At 40.3% G+C, this 17,186-nt stretch overlaps 2 protein-coding genes across 2 annotated transcripts; both read left to right on the top strand.

Annotated features, from left to right (window-relative positions):
* The first annotated feature begins 8,982 nt into the window (after nt 1-8,982).
* LOC121869452 (pro-resilin-like) lies at nt 8,983-9,838 on the top strand. The gene is made up of 3 exons (XM_042370803.1): nt 8,983-9,023; nt 9,138-9,212; nt 9,383-9,838. The coding sequence occupies exons 1-3, from the start codon at nt 9,012-9,014 to the stop codon at nt 9,707-9,709; spliced, it is 414 nt and encodes a 137-aa protein (XP_042226737.1). The 5' UTR covers nt 8,983-9,011; the 3' UTR covers nt 9,710-9,838.
* A 4,030-nt stretch (nt 9,839-13,868) lies between these two features.
* LOC121869453 (pro-resilin-like) lies at nt 13,869-15,443 on the top strand. The gene is made up of 3 exons (XM_042370804.1): nt 13,869-13,953; nt 14,530-14,604; nt 14,870-15,443. Exons 1-3 carry the CDS (start codon nt 13,942-13,944, stop codon nt 15,164-15,166), a joined length of 384 nt encoding a protein of 127 aa, XP_042226738.1. The 5' UTR covers nt 13,869-13,941; the 3' UTR covers nt 15,167-15,443.
* Nucleotides 15,444-17,186: the final 1,743 nt, after the last annotated feature.

The raw sequence follows: 17,186 nt of genomic DNA on the forward strand, positions 1-17,186 counted from the left end.
AGCTATCCGTCTCTCCTTCCCTCTTTCCCTCTTTCAGCTTCTCTCTCTTCTCCCTCTCCTTTCCTTCTGATTATCTCTCGTCTGTCTTCATTTTTTCCTTCTCCCTGTCTGTCTCCCTCTTATATCTTCTCTCTCTATCATTATCCCCCGTTCTCTGTCATTTTCTCTCCATTCCTTCTGTCCATCTTTCGTCTGCCTCTCACTTCTCCCTCCCTCTCCTCCTATCCTCCTCTCCCCCTCTTTCTATCTCCTATTCTCTCTATCTCCATCCTCCCTCTCCCTGTCACTTTATCTATCCTTCTCTCTCCATTCCTTCTGTCTATCTCTTGTCTGCCTTTCACTTCTCCCTCCCTCCCCCCTCCTCTTCCTCTTCCTCTCCCCTCTCCCATATGACATAACCCAACCAAAAGATCATCAGGTCCTCTTGATTAGGTAATTCACATAAGCCCAGGAATATCATATCAGGTCATGTGTGACGAGACGACTGAACCCAGAGTCCAGGTCACTTTCCCACGTCTGCACCCAACTTGACCCAGCAACATGTGGTAACTGGTCCAATGGGCCCCCACTCCCGATAGGTTTCAGTCTTGACAGGCCCCAATTTAAGCTAATATAAGATAGTCTAATTTAATCTTACCTAATATGCCCTAACTTAAGTTAACCTAACATAAACTAATCTAACTTAATCTAACCTCTAACAAACCCCAACCTACCATTTCCCAACCTAAGCTATCCTAATCAAACCTAATATAACCTTAATTAACCTAATCTAAGCAATAGCTAACCTGACTTATTCTAACCGTAACAATAACAAACCAAACTTAACCTAAGGTAAAATTCGGGTTCGGTTCCGCTGATTTATGTGGCCATGAATAGGTCACTGAACTCCTCGTAAACACACGAATCTGGCAACCCGGTTCTGACCTTAAAGTAAAAGTTTTCTTGTGTATGGGAAAGAGAGAGAGAGAGAGAGAGAGAGAGAGAGAGAGAGAGAGAGAGAGAGAGAGAACCCAGGATATGAGACACAACCCAAAGCCTTCACCACACAAACAACACCCACACATCACCACAACACCCTCACCACAGACACAACACCCACACAACACCTTCACCTCACCACACAAGGGTCGTTCCTCTCATCTCACCACACAAGGGTCGTGCCTCTCACTTCACCACACAAGGGCCGTGCCTCACCACCTTATCGCTACCCCTTGAGGAAAAACTCACCTGGCGGCTTCACTGTCAATAATAATTAGTAGGTAAGTCCTTCATACGCCATTGACTTAATAATAAAGGGTGTTAAGTCTTTTCACTCTCAAGGGACTTTGATTATCTTAATATACCTTCGGTGGATCGCCCTGTAATTAGTGTAGCCTAAGGGGCGACATTATCGTTATCGTAAGCAGAATCAGTGACTTTATTATGAAATATGAATACAAATACATATTTATCTCTGAAGTACAGGAGTAATAATTTGTCTCTGGTGGTGTGTCATTAAGGTATCTGAAACGAGACGTGAAGAGAAGTGTAGCCAAAACATTTTCACTTGTTCAAATACACAATGCTATGGTGGTGGTGCTGTAGCCTAGACGTGGGTGGAAATGTGTCTAAAAACTACTTAACCGAGAGCAAGTTATGGAAAATAATCTAAAATCTTCTCCAGTAATATGAAGAGGTTAAGTAACTATCAAAAACTCACCCTCAGGCAACGACTTCGGTCACCAGGAGTCTCATGGTGACATCAAGGGGTCGTACTACGTGCAGCTTCCCGACGGTAATCTTCAGACTGTACCTTACTACGTGAACGGTGACTCGGAAAAAAAAAACATTGCAAACTGATTGAAGGTTTCGTGTACCATTCAAGACTGGACTTAATACTGACTCAAAACACCTCCAGGGTTAATTAAATCTGATAAGAAAACTATGTATTTATCGCAATTAAAAGTATTAGTTGATGTTAGGGGACAAAACACAAAGGCTTAACACACCACGCCCTTCACCACCACGAACAACACCAAAATAAACAAACATTTACAAAAAAAGTAAAACATTAACAAAAAAAATAAATCCAATTCTCTAACTCTGATTTGTTTTATTTCAATCTGTTTTATATATAGGTTTTATTTCATATACAAGTCGGGTATATTGTGAAACCTCTGCAGTAAGTGGTAAGGGTTAGAGCTGTGTGTTATTGTACTCTCCAACACGTAACTTTATAACCTAACCTAACCTAAGGCAACGAAAGATATGTATGCTGCTCTCTCTCTCTCTCTCTCTCTCTCACCCTGATGGCAAACCTTTACTTCATTTTCATAATAGAAAAAAAGTGAAACCTCTATTCAACGGCCCAAAAGGAGAGGAAAGTCCATTATATCGAGGGTCCGTTAAATGCAAAACCTCCTTCTAACGGATTATATGTAGAAATCCATTATATAGAGGTTTTACTACACCAGAAAAACAACACGAGAGGAATTAAGTTGCTTTAGGCCACCGAGAGAGGGCTGACCCAAAGCTGTTTTTTGTGTTGGGTTAAAAATGTTCTATTCACTAATATTTAATGAGGGTGTTGTGTACTGGTCTTACCCCACCTCCTTCACTTAACATACGAGAGAGAGAGAGAGAGAGAGAGTCTTATGTATAGGTTATGTAGTGTGTGTGTGTGTGTGTGTGTGTGTGTGTGTTAGTGTTGGTATTTTGATTACAGTGTGATGAACGGATTCTAATTGTGTATGTGTGTGTGTGTGTGTGTGTGGAGAGAGAGAGAGAGAGAGAGAGGTTAGACCAACACTCAGTACATGCACCAACACTGCCCTCTCGTAACCTCGCTTTATACTTAAAGGATCTCAGGTCTGAGTCGTGCCCTTTGACCAGTGACCAACACAGGTGAGGGTGGTGGAGGGTTGACAGTGATGGAGAGGCTGATGGTGGAGGGAGTGATGGTGGTGGAGATGGAGGGGTGATGGTGGAGGATGGATGATGAAAGTAGTGGAAAATGGATGATGAAGGTGGGAGGAGGGAATGATGAAAGGAGAGGGTCACCCAAATTCCAGCTGGGTCATAAGCTCACACCATCAGTTTAGGAAGGTGTTAAGTTAACGATATCACACACACCTGAGTTTTTCCCACCTGGAGCGAGCACCTGTTGTTACCTAATGAGGAGGTGGGCGTGTCCCTCTGTGTGTAATGTATCTTTTTTTCTCGCTTTTTCTTCTTATTGTTACTTATTTGTAGTGAGGTTTTCTTGTTATTTAATTGGATTTTTATTTTATTACATTAATACACACAAAAAATCTGTATGATAGTTAAAATAGACAGTTTTGTAATGAAAGAAATCAATCTAGTCATTTTTGATCGAATTTGCTGTTTTGTTCCTATAGATGCCTACACTAAATTATACCTAAAGAGATGTGAATAAAAAATAAAATGACTCCCTGGTACAAATTATGGCTAAAATGGTGAACAAAATTACAATAGGATTCCTAAGTTACTTAAAATTTGGTTATTTTGGTTTGGTAAAATAAGCCCCGCCTACATGCCCTATTATGATTGGCTGGGTCGAGCTGCCCACGGGTGCCACGGTATCTAGTTCACCTGACCTCAGTTGTTAATCAGGTGGACGGCAGGAGGGGCGTGGTGAGAAGTGTTTAACCCCGAGTATTGCAGTTGTGGCCTCCGCCGACCTCACTTGGCTTTTCGTTTTCTTTTAAGTTTATTCTTATATTTCTGATTTAGGTTTGTTCTTTTTCTAAACACTTTTCTCTACCATTGGGTATAATAATATATTTACTTCAACATATCACATCACAAAGTCCCTATAAGGGGTATCGTCTTCTCTTCCTCTGTGTACATCCCCGTGGACACAAGACGTCATTAGCTGAAGTGAGTTTTGATCCCAACATTATACAACACACAAGCGGGTTGGCCAGGAAATCCCAATGTTCCTTAGTCCTTTTGGGCGCCGATACTAATGAAAATATTGCTTGGCAGGTTAAGAGGTTAGGTTAGGTTGGCGCCTATTAGAACTGGCCCCAAATAGGACTTAAGCCTATTTGATATGAAATTCTTTTTAGGCGAAGACACGACTAACATACACACACACTATACTGAGGTGAAAGATAGTCCAGATCAAGTCTTGTGCTTGATAAGGTGTGAAAGTCGAGGGTCTGCGTGACGCCTGTGGGAAGGGGAGGATAAATATCTTGGAATAATTTGGAGTTGATCTATATATCGAGGTCTTCTCTTAGATAAGATACATTTTTATCATATTATCAAGTATTTTTAGGTGTTTATATATTTCTATTTACTTGTACTCCTCTCCTAATTTTGTGTGGGGTTAATGCAAGGCGACAGAAATTAGAGGTGGTGCGTGGGACTGAGTAGTACAAAACAGGTGCATCATGCCAAGGTGATGGAGTAACCCTTCTAATTACTTCATGTTAAGACCCTGGAGACCAACACACCTATCATGGCCTTCTCTACCATGACAGGACAAAGTTTACAAACATAAAATGATATAAACTTTTGAACACGTGAAGAGATAATAAATATTGGCCTTAGAGAAGGTGTTTGTAGAATGAGTAACCCAACACCCCACCACATGTTTAAAGGCCACAGTGACCTTCATAACCTTGACCCCACATGTCGACACACACACACACACACGAGCGCTCAACACCTGCACAGTTACCTCCAACGCACCACACTACTTGCATATAAAAACTTGACATTCCCAGTTCAGTTATTTCTTCACTGGGGTGGCGTCATACAGGGCAAACATATTAGACTGTTTGTGTTTGATATAAGTTTTTGGTGTGCTTTAGGGCTGTGTTATGTGGCAATACCTTGTGCACTTACAGGATTTTGAGTTGCAAATTTTGAGTTGTGTGATACTGAAGACGTGGTGTTGTTGTTCTTATTGTATTGTATTTACTGTATTCTATATTGTATAAACTTACACTATCGTAATGTTAATTCATGATGTATATTTCATCCCAGGTGTTGACAATAGACTACCTAAACCTCTCTCAGGTAAGAACAGGTGTTAAGGCGAGTCCTGCCGCGTCTCCTCCAGGTAAACACAGGTATAAGAGGTGTTGAGGTGTGTCCTGCCGCGTCTCCCTCAGGTACATCACCCACAACAACCACTTACTGAAGTCAGTGAAACTTTGACGTCATAGGCCAATATTTACATTTATTGTAACCATGACTTTGAGCTGAGAGAGAGAGAGAGAGAGAGAGAGAGAGAGAGAGAGAGAGAGAGAGAGAGAGAGAAATCCTTAATATGCGTTAGTAACAGTAACACACACACACACACACACACACACACACACACACACACACACACTTAACCCCTTGAGTACTGTGATTTAACCCCTTAAGTATGGTGAACTAATCCTTGAGTTACAATTGGTTAATCAAACTGTTAACTCACCGTACTCAAGAGGTTAAATCACCCTACCCAATGGGTTAAATCACCGTCCTCAAGTGGTTACTAAAAGGATTTAATCGTCATACTTAAGGGGTTAAATCACCGTACTCCAGGGGTTAAATCACCATACTCAAGGGGTTAAACCACCATACATCAGAGTTAAAATTCCACCGACGTTATCATAAACTTTGTATCAAGATCACTCGTATCAAATTACTCAACTTTCTATCAGCTTAAACCTCGAGTGTAAGCTTTAATTACAGTCATTCATATCCGGTTGACCTCTCCAGAAGGATATGATGTCAAAGGTCAAGTAACTTATCATCCTTATCAACAGTGTCAGAAATAATTAGATCAAATATTATCGTATTATGTTACTTTACGACAGGGAGTCAGACAAAGGGTCGAAGGTTAACTTTTACTTCCATATACAGATAATCAGGTTTTTATTTGGCTTTATAATCATTAATATCGAATTACATTGCCAACAGTAGCAAGACATGACCCCCAAGAGGTTGACTTTCTACCATAGTGAGTCAGATCCGTAATTTACCCAGTGTGAGGTGATGAAAAGTGTTCTGATTATTTGAGTCAAGTCAAAATGGATCACATGTTTTTATTATTAAGTTTTGATTGTGTATAGATACGTAACCCTTTCCCTCCTTCCTACCTACACACAAACATACCTTCTCTTACATGCCTTTTCTCACTACCTCCTGTGCGTAAACGTCAAAAGTTATTTTTGTCACCTTTATGCATCAACAGGTAAATTATCTCCATAAGATAGTGAAGAGGCTGAGAGTCGAGATGGCATCAATATTGTAAGGATCAAGAGGGTAGGTGACGCCCCTCAGTTATCTTCCTGCTACCCGTGTTGACCTTCATCACCCTGTAACCTAGACTGAGTCGACACTATCAATGGAGAGTGGTAAGGGGGGAGTGGTGAGGAGGGAGTGGTGAGGAGGGAGTGTGAGGGGGGGAGTGGTGAGGAGGGAGTGGTGAGGAGGGAGTGATGTAGAGGGAGTGGTGAGGAGGGAGTGGTGAGGAAGGGGTGATGAGGAAGGAAGGATGGTGTGGAGGGAAAGGACAGTATATATATACAGTCATAGTTACAGTTTTCATTTTAATCTTACCTTGTGTTATGATACTCAGAACGATTCATTTTCCTTACTGATTGTCTGAATGTCATTTTCACTCTTAACTAAGATCACACAACTACTTCACAATAAAGAAACACAACTTATGTAACTCAAGTGTTTCAAAATATCTCTTCCGTGTAATTTCACTGTTTGAGGATAGTTTTCCACACCTCACCACCCTAACAACACACACATAGTACTGCACCCTGTAGGTTCTGTGGTCTTCGCAGTGTTCGAAGACTGACCGTGAATCCGTTCTTGAAGTTTGTTTACATCTTGTGAACTTTTTACAATAAGATGATTCTAAAAACATGATTCCATTTTGTATTTATTGTATGTTTTTAATTCCATTTACTTTATTGATATAAAACTCTTGTCTATACGTTAGTCTGGTAAGGTCTAACATAATGAAGCTTCGGATTAATGAACTTTCGAACAAATGATATTGTACTTCGGGTAAATGAGACACTGGAACTTAAAGCAGTTTACCTTCGCAGTTATCAATCACTTCCAATTTTCTCTCAGGCTTAAGTCTTACAGTGCTAGTAAGTTTCACCCCTTAAGTCTCATTGTTTTCTACATCGTCGTCCCATTGTGGCTGATACGAGTAAGTATGAACTTGAACACGAAGCAGCTACTCTAATCAAGTATTGACCATCAACAAAGCCATTTATACAAACCTCCTTATCATTCAATTCCTACCATTCACATTACCCTTTGACAACCTCACTCTCTATATCAATGCTTCTCCTAACCTACAGTTTCATATAGACTATAAAAAACTCCTATATTGGTCATTATAGGATTCCTCTCTGAAATGACATTTTCGTGAGGAGACTTGGCAGATCAAGAACTAGTAGCCACGCCAACCATCACAACACCCATAACCACACCCACAACCCACAACCCACACCCACACCCACAACCCACAACCCACACGGTCACACCCACACTTAGACCTGGAGGATGACAACAGGATAATATTGCCTTCATCTGTCTCAACGTGATACATGGTCAGTGTGTTTGACAGCGACCGGTGGAGGATTTATGTTATTATTATGAGTGGTAAGTTCCAGCTATAATGTGAGGTCCCCAAATAAGGTGAACGGTGACGAATGGGCCAAGAAGTGTGTTTGTGTCTTGTATTATGGGAGGAATTTGATTTAGTCTTTTTCCTTCACTCCTCCTTCCTTATCGTTCCATTCTCACCCCTCACTACTCACCACTCCTTCCTCACCACCCCTCCTCACCCTCCCTCCTAACCCCTCCCTCCTCACTACTCCCTCCTCACCCCTCATTACTCACCCCTCCCTCCTTAACACATCTTACTTCACCTCACCTTCACACTCGTCACAACTTACTGATCTGTGTCAGATAACACTAAGTTTCCAAACCAAATTTGACGAAAAAAAAAAGTATATCATCTGACTTTGATCGATGTTAAGGCGGGTTTGCTTTTGATACTTGCAATAATTTCCCAGATAGTATTAGCAATCATTTAACTGGTATATATTAAGGAATTACCTGGAGAATTTAGAATTTTCACCAGAGTTTAGATCACCTGAATATTAACCACTCTAATACTGTTATATGGGAGGATGAGGTTAGATTACGTTTGGTTAGGTTAGGTTAGCGTTAGGTTGGTTAATCTTTAGGTGAAATAAGCTGGGATGGAGATTCTTCAGGTGATCTAATTAAGCTTATTATAAGATGGTAATTTTTCATTCTATCTCCCTCCTGTCCCTTGATAAATGATACATTTGTGTTAGTTTACGCAATCTCTCTCTCTCTCTCTCTCTCTCTCTCTCTCTCTCTCTCTCTCTCTCTCTCTCTACATGAATAATAAAGTAGAAACAGTTAAACAAAAAAGGTCTTTTATGCCTAGCATATCTATGAGCCAACTCTACCTTACAAGACAGGTAATATAAGGTGTTTCTGTAGGCACCTATGGGCTAGGAATCTCACCTGGTAAATTAGATGGATTACCTTGATTGTATATATAGTAAAAGTGACCCTAGACTTGAATGCAATGTAATACAATATCATGTAATGTAATTCTAGCTTTAAGTGTACTATTATTTGTCAGTGTAATATGTAAACGTCATTAGTTTGTAATATTGTAATTTTAAATGTAATATCAGCACTGAGGTGTAATACCAGCATTTAATTTAATATGTACTAACCTTTTCTTTACCTAAAAAGTAATAAATTGGTGTATCTTAAATATAACCTAACCTAACCTGACCTAACCTAACCTAACCAGTTGATTATAATTAAGTTTGGTAATACATTTAAGGTAATGGCGTCTAGTCAGTATTTCTTGCCTCTGCGTCTCAGTTTGTGTAAGAAGTCGTTTCATTACGTCACACATCCTGGCGGTATACAGTATATAAAGGAAAGCTGCCTTCCTTCCCCACCAGTGAAGCTCCTGAGGCAACAACACCATGATCGCAAAGGTAGAGAGAGAGAGAGAGAGAGAGAGAGAGAGAGAGAGAGAGAGAGAGAGAGAGAGACTATAATATATTATGTGTACCGAGAGGCGTTGAATCACACAGGTCCTCCTTCGACAGGTATTAGTAGTGCTGGGTGTGGTGGCCGCGGCTACTGCTGACAGACGTCCATCCTTCTCCTACGGTGCCCCTCGGGTGAGTCCTACCCCACACGCTCTCAACCTGAAGTAGTTTAAAGGTATTTTAATTAAATGTGAAATAAAAGGATTTCTTCTGAAGTGTGTTTGAATATTTGTCTACGTCACATTTGTGTTGTTTACCCAGTACAGTAATTACCTTCATGTTTATATTTCTTGTACCTGCAGGCTTATTCTTCTGAGGAGTCTTTTGAGTCTTACGAGTCTGGTGAGGCTCAGTACAACTTCAACTACGCCGTGAAGCACGACCCCTCCGGCAACGACTTCGGTCACCAGGAGACTCGTGATGGTGACGACACCCAGGGGTCGTACTACGTGCAGCTTCCCGACGGTCGTCTGCAGACTGTGAATTACTTCGTGGACGGTGACTCAGGCTACATTGCTGATGTCAAGTACGACGGAGAGGCTCGCTACCCCGACTCATACGAGTCCTTTGAGTCCTTCGAGTCCCGGGAGGCTCCCCGCTACGCCCCTCCCAGGCGTGTGTACGGCTAGACAAGTATGCCACAGTAATGTGAGAAGGATGATGCATGCTGCTAATATTTGTATCACCTGCTGGTAGAAAACCTTAACTTATTCTCCTGTATTTATTTTAAGTTAATAAAACCCAAGTAGACTGACATACAGAACTCGTTTTGTTATTCCACTTTGTATCATAAACTAAATCATGTATGAAAACTATACTAATACAAGGAACGCTCACGTGACTCACAAGTATCACAGACTTAACCACACACACACACACACACACACACACACACCCACACACCTGAGCAATAAATAAGGTCAACAGTAGCCCCGTTTGTTTGTCTGCCAAACAAAGTCGATTAAAACAACACAAATCGGCCTATATTTTAGCGGTCTTGGACTTAACACACAGCGGGTCACGACGAACTATCTCGTGGTCTTCAATTTACTGATAAAAAGATCCAATTTTCAACCAGTTCTGAAGAAAAAAACATTCGTCCCTTCTCTTCCGCACTCCGCCTCTATTCTCAAGTACCTCACAGCTCATAGTCCCAACTCACACATAAGACCAAATTAAGTTACGTCACAAGAAATGTCTGGGCAACGGGCAGCTGCTAATCTTCAGTCACTAATATATATAATTCATGATCAGATAAATGTGTCCTTATCGTAGAGATTTGTTATTGGGTAACCATTATAAGTATGTGTGTGTGTGTGTGTGTGTGTGTGTGTGTGTGTGTGTGTGTTACCCTGTGTATATAACTTATTAATCAATTATACACAGACAACAGCCAATCATTAAGGCTATATACCCGTGAACTCAAATAGTTATCATTGAGGTACACACACACACACACACACACACACACACACACACACACACACACACACACACACACACAGGTGAGACAACATTACAAAAAGACTTTAGCCACGCCCCCTTCCTATCTACGTCGCTTACAACTAAGTTAATGACGTTTATAGGCTAAGACCACACCTGGGTTTTAAGAGGAAAAGAAACACCCAGTCCCATGCTGATGTGGCCTTGTTAACATGTAGTCTTTAATCATGACTACACTCCTTTAGATGAACAAACAATTATGTGATGTTAAATACCTGATACTTTCCCCAGGTGTATTGTGGTTACCGTATGAATATTATCCACAGGTGAGTGAACCAATCATCACGTACCAGGTATTAATTGTTTTTTCATAGACGTGTGTAATCAACGTCTTTGCTTAACGATGGATGCACGTAAGGAGAATGATCTGTATGTCGGAATGTCCAGCTATGTACACCTGCTTTGTCTGTGTGAATATTTATGTAGTCATATTTCTCGTAATCATGATGAGTCGCCTGTTTTAAATCTAATTATGAAGAACGTGTTGGAATTTGTTCTCTCAGGTAAGGTCTGGTATGTGAGTGAGCGTTCGCCGACCTTGTATGACCTTTTTAGAGTGACCACAACACTGAAAATATCGAGGTCGTGTAAAAGACAAAACATATTAAGTACGTGTTATACATTGTAACATTTTTAGTCCAGTTGACAAGAAAAAAAAACCACTTCTCTACCCAGCTGTTTCCTTTTATGTCTTTCTCAAAACAATTCTTACGTTTTCTCTTCCTTTATTTCTCCTTTATAGTTATCAGTTCTTTGTTTCCTCTCTTGTTATTCTCATTTCTCCTATGCATCTCAATCATATTTTATTCATTGTCTTTCTGTGGTTCTGTCGTCATGTAAAGTCTAACCCTCTCTTTACTTAACACATAGGTTCTGAAGTCTTACCGTGTTAGCATGTGCGGTAATGCAACACCAGTGAGTATATCTTATCTTACTATCATGAAATATAGTCGACCAAGGTATTTCAGGTCATATGGTTCACAGTCTTGATAAACCTCAGTTAAACTTGGCTATGAAAACTGGACCCGCTGGGACTGGGGTCTATTAGGATTTGGGCTTAATAGACTGGGGCTTATTAGAGCTTAGGCCTATTAGAATTCTAGCCTATAGGATTCATAACCATTAGCATTGAGCACTATTAGCACTAGGGCCTATTAGGACTTGGCCCTATTAGAGCTTTTAGGCCTATTAGAATTTTGGTCTATACGATTCAGAGCCACTAGGATTTGGGTTTGTGAGAACTGAAGCCACTTTCGACTCCGGTTCACTTCCCATCTCAGTAATACAACACGGGCCTCTGAACCTCACTGTCTCAACACACTATCAGCCACGGCATCTCTCTTCACTCACTGCTTACCAGACTGGGAACTCATTCACACATCAACATGATATGATATATATAGTTGTTTGTCTAGTCAACACAATTCTTACCTACCTTCACCTGACCTCTGTGTGTGTGTGTGTGTGTGTGTGTGTGTGTGTGTGTGTGTGTGTGTGTGTGTGTATGTGTGTGTGTGACACCCTAACCGGATTACTGTTTAAATTAATGCACAAAACATCCAACAGTCTACAAGTGGTCTAGGTTAGGTTAGGTTAAATAATAAAGTCATATTGTTTATCTGTTTGTGTACCACGACTTGTGTTTATAATCTTCGTGTGTTGTATGATGTGTAAACAATTGTATTCTATCAAGAGTTCAGATCGATTCACATTTTATATCCCAGCTGCAAATATCATAAATTACAAGCAAGCAAAACAAACTTCAAGTGCAATTTATTATTTCTGTCAAATGTCTAACGTATAATCCACAGATGTCAGGTCAAGAGAATAGCTGTCTGAACTTTTAGAGTCAATCACGTGACCTCATCAACTGCCTGGGGCTCCCGTGTTCGTAATTAACAAACTGCTGAGGGACAAAAACAGCACCTTGCAGGATGTCGGTATTGTGAAGTGATTGTGTGTAGTAGCAGAGGGTGTGGCGTGGGTTGACTTGTTGATACCTGGTATATCTTTATTAAAGCTACAAAAGAAGTCAAATTCATAGGATACTTTATATTTAAATGGTTTTGAATTCCTGCACCATCACTTAATGTTGTGTTTTTTCCTGATGAATTCACGAGGAGAGACTGAGGTGGTGTGAGGCCAACGTGACGCATCTGTATTTACATTATCAGTTAAAGGATGTTCATGGCAACAATGACATTAGCTTTAAGTGAGGGTATGTGTGTGTGTGTGTGCAGCATTAACCCAGGGACTCCACAAAAGATGTTAGAGATGACCCCATACACACCCTCAACACACAGGAAATACTTATCGGGTGAGAGTGATTGATCCAACACTAATTCTACAGCTGTCTGTTGCGTGTCAGGTAGAATTCTTTTCATACTTTCTGCTTCACTGACCTGGTTCCTCAGTATGGTGGTGACTTGAGTTTTTCTAGACTTGACCTCCATAAACCCAAGGGTGTAGACCACTTGAAAATTGTGGATAGGTGTATTTTTTGCATTTGGGATCATTTTTAAACAAACTCTCAATGTTTAGGAAATTTCTTGGCTTGAAAATTACTCTGGGAGAATAACAGGGGTGACCAAGATGTTGTATGGAGTGTGTCAGTAGGGGGGTGTATGAGGAGTCCACTCAGAGAACAGGCTGAGGGCGTGGCAGAATAAGTCTCTCTGTAAGCAAGACGGGATGTTTAAATAGCTGCCTACAGCATCTGGATTATTATTTTCGATTCAACTTGCCTCAGGATTCTCTAAGTCTTAGATGTTAAATTTTCCAAATAACTTATAATTTAAGAAAACATCGAAATTGAAGACTTCATATATGAACCAAAATGATTCACAAAATAAACTTAGACTTTACTAAAACTAAATACTTTCTTTCAGTTACACTCAGGAGACAATATTAGTCTACGAGTCCTGAGAATCTGACCAAGAGTACAAGGAGTATTGGTCACTGATTCACAAAATATATGACCTTAAATAATATAATCTTCCTTGACAGAGAATGTGGGTCCCATAGGCATGAATGACACACACACACACACACACACACACACACACACACACACTCCCACACTCCCACAATTTCAACATTAAACTGGATGAAGAAAACTGACCACCAGGCATCGCCCTTTTTACCAATACACCTGTTGGAGAGTCAAGGTCAGGGAACGCCCGGTAAGCGCTCGTTCTCCAGGTATGTGCCAAGAACCAGCAAAAACTTGACCTTACAATGGTAGTTAGCCCGAGGATGACTGGTGTTGAGGTGGAGGAGGAGGTGGTGAGAGATGAGGTATATATATAGCAGATAGTGAAGACATGGAGGTACACAGTTCACGTATTACCTGATCAACATGAACGCTAAGGTGAGCCTCCGTCTGGTTATACTGGGCTTGTGGTATATCTTGTTATACTCTGCCAGGGATTACATGTGGCTTATATACTTTGTTATATACGTCTAGAGATTGTATATACTAGTATGATTGGTTATACTCTGGTAAGGATTGTATGTACTTGTATACCTTATTATTTAGTGGTATATTTGGTTATACAATGCCAAGAGTTGAATATACTGGTTTGTTTGGGTTATACTAAGCGAGGTGAAGGATATATCTATGTTATACTCCACTAGAGATCGAGTATACTAGTACGACTGTTGGTATGTTGTTGAATAAACTTGTATGATAGGTTTGGTACTGGTATGACTAGTAGTAATATCCTGTGTTGTGCTTCTTGTGCGTAGATGATCCCCAGCCTAGAAGATGAACTTGTTTTTACCTTATTATCATCACGAGATAATTATTGTCAAGTTGAACGTGTTAAAATGACACAGCCAGAACAGATAGATGAAGCTAAAGGTAAGGTCACTCATGTTGTTATTTTAACTGTTAGATGATATGTGGGGATGGCTCGTGTGTCTCTTATCGGAATCAATGTTTCAGATCCTCTTCCTGCTGGGTGTGGTGACCCTGGTTGCTGCTGATAGGCGCCCCCGTCCCTCCTACTCAGCTCCTCGGGTAAGTTCTGATTCCCTGATGTATGATGACACGAATTTTAGATTATATCAAGTTTGTCTATGATCTCAATGTATCACATACAACTCAGGTCTTAAGGTTACTGTTAGTTTAACACACTCGACAACGATAATTGATTATTTGGTTGAGGTGACATGGGAACACCTTCTCAGCCTCGTTACAAAAATAGAAATTCAAACATCGTGATGCCAGTCAAGTGCTTCATAGATATTGATGTTTATTTATCAATCGTTCTTTACTTCTTCAGGACTTCTCAGAGGAATCGTATGAGTCAAGTGAGGCTCAGTACAACTTCAACTGGGCCGTCGACCACGACCCTTCAAGCAATGAGTTCGGTCACCAGGAGACCCGCGACGGTGACGACACCCAGGGGTCGTACTACGTGCAGCTTCCCGACGGTCGTCGTCAGACTGTGACGTTCTACGTGGACGGTGACTCAGGCTACCTGGCCGATGTCAAATACGACGGAGAGGCTCGCTATTCTGACGAATCTTCCTCCTTCGAATCCTTCGAGTACGCTCCCCGCAGGCCAGTGTACGGCTAGTCCTCCTGCCTCGCCGTACAAGCTGCTGTCCGTGTCTTAAGTACACGGTTCTCTTCCACGTCATCTTGATCTCCAGATCATAAATAAACTTGGAAGTTTTCTTACCTCTACAAATATGTCCAGGAATCTACTCGTATATCCCTGTACGACCTTTCGTCTCTTTATTCCACCCAGTCACTATGACTGTATTAATCTATTTATTGAATCAATATCTTATTGTGATTATTTATTCTAAATTCAATCTATTTTGAGAATATAATTAAATATATTTACTTGATAAATGTGTTTGGAGACCTTTTAACCCTTCACGTCAAAAGATGTCTTGGTGGTAAACACTGGCTGGGGCAAATACAGACAGACAGACAGACAGACAGACAGACAGAACATGAACTAAACAAAATAAAGACAAAATTACCTGTAACCAAATATCGAACAAGAAACGGTCATGGCACAAGGCGGTGTCCAGGTGACCTTTTACCTGGTCAGCGTGAGAGAGAGCGTCTGACTCAAGCACGTTCTCTCTGGTGGGTGTTTGGACACTGGCCGACAATCCGTTTTCTATTATGCTTGGTTGTTTGATTGTAAATTATCCATTCTCTTTTATTCTATGCTTGAATGTTGGTAAAAAAAACAGTTTTCTTTAATTTGTACTCGAAGTTTAGTCATTGATCCGTTTTCTCTCACCAATTCTTAATAGTTGGGCTTCGAATCGTTTTCTTTCATCAACATGTGAGGTATTAGCATCCCATTTTCTCTATTACCTCTTCAACATAAGGCAGGAACCTGTTTCCTTTGGGTGTGGTATATATTATTTTCTTAACCCACTTCCCATTTTCTTTATCGTTTCAACACTGACTCAATTAGAACAGTAACTTTTACTACTCGTTTGCCTGTTTTTATAAGCTTGGACGTGTTTCTTAAAAGCTGGTGCCTTAAGTCATCCCAAGCAGTTGAAGGTAAGTCTGGCTTGTAGTTATGATAGAATTCCACTTTTTGTCGAATCACTTGAAGATTAGGCATACCAGATTATTTCACCTTATGATAAACCACTCTAATCTTAACTTAACCTAATCTAACGTCACCTAATACTAACATAGCCAAACCTAACTTCACGCTAATCTAATCTAATCTAATCTAATGCTATCCTAACCTAACCTAACCTAACCAAACAGAACCTAACCTAATCCCCTATATAACATTAGGGTGTTTAATCAACAGATAAAATAAACTTGGGTGTCTATTCTTCACATGATCCATATAATCTTACATTGCTTAAGTACACACACACATATAGTGACTGAAATAAGTATAACACAATAAACTGATATATCATAGTTGTACAGTTATAGTATCACATATATGGTAATTATAGTCTCATATTTATGGGAGTTATAGAATCACATATTATATAGAAATTATATCATCCTAGATATTGAGACTCCAGGGAAAGAGAGACCTTTGACAGCCTCCTTGACTTACCTTTGACATACAGGTGAGGTGACTCTTGTTCTACCTGGAAGTCAGGTGTGGTGCCCTAATTCTCTCTCTCTCTCTCTCTTTTACTTACTTTTTTGTCTCTTTACTTTCTTTCTTTCTAACTAACTAACTAACTAACTAACACAGTAAACCAGGGTTAAAAAAATCAATATACATTTAAATTATTATAGAAGAAGCTATATACATTTCTGCGTGTAAAAAAATAATCTATACACACTGAAGATAAGCTAAAACACCCCTATTCACTCCAGCTAAAGTTAAGGCAGCTATAATACAAGAGGTAAGTCAATTAACCTTGCATTTGCCGCACGTGTGGAGCCTAAATGGTGTTTCCGTGACCTGTTAATTATGGTATATTTCTTTTAAGGTGTGTGTCTGTATGTCATATTTTCCTGTTACTTTTGGTCTCTGTTTCTCTCTGTTTCTTTCTGTTTCTCTCTGTCTCTTTCTGTTTCTTTCTGTTTCTCTCTCTCTCTCTCTCTCTCTCTCTCTCTGCCTCTCTCTCTCTCTCTCTCTCTCTCTG

This window comes from Homarus americanus, unplaced genomic scaffold, assembly GCF_018991925.1.
Source record: "Homarus americanus isolate GMGI-L3 unplaced genomic scaffold, GMGI_Hamer_2.0 scaffold23578, whole genome shotgun sequence".
NCBI lineage: Eukaryota > Metazoa > Arthropoda > Malacostraca > Decapoda > Nephropidae > Homarus > Homarus americanus.

Coding starts and splice junctions, on each gene's coding strand:
- LOC121869452 (XM_042370803.1), top strand. Junction 9,213..9,382: donor TCTCCTACGGTGCCCCTCGG/GTGAGTCCTACC, acceptor TTGTACCTGCAG/GCTTATTCTTCTGAGGAGTC.
- LOC121869453 (XM_042370804.1), top strand. Junction 14,605..14,869: donor CCTCCTACTCAGCTCCTCGG/GTAAGTTCTGAT, acceptor TTACTTCTTCAG/GACTTCTCAGAGGAATCGTA.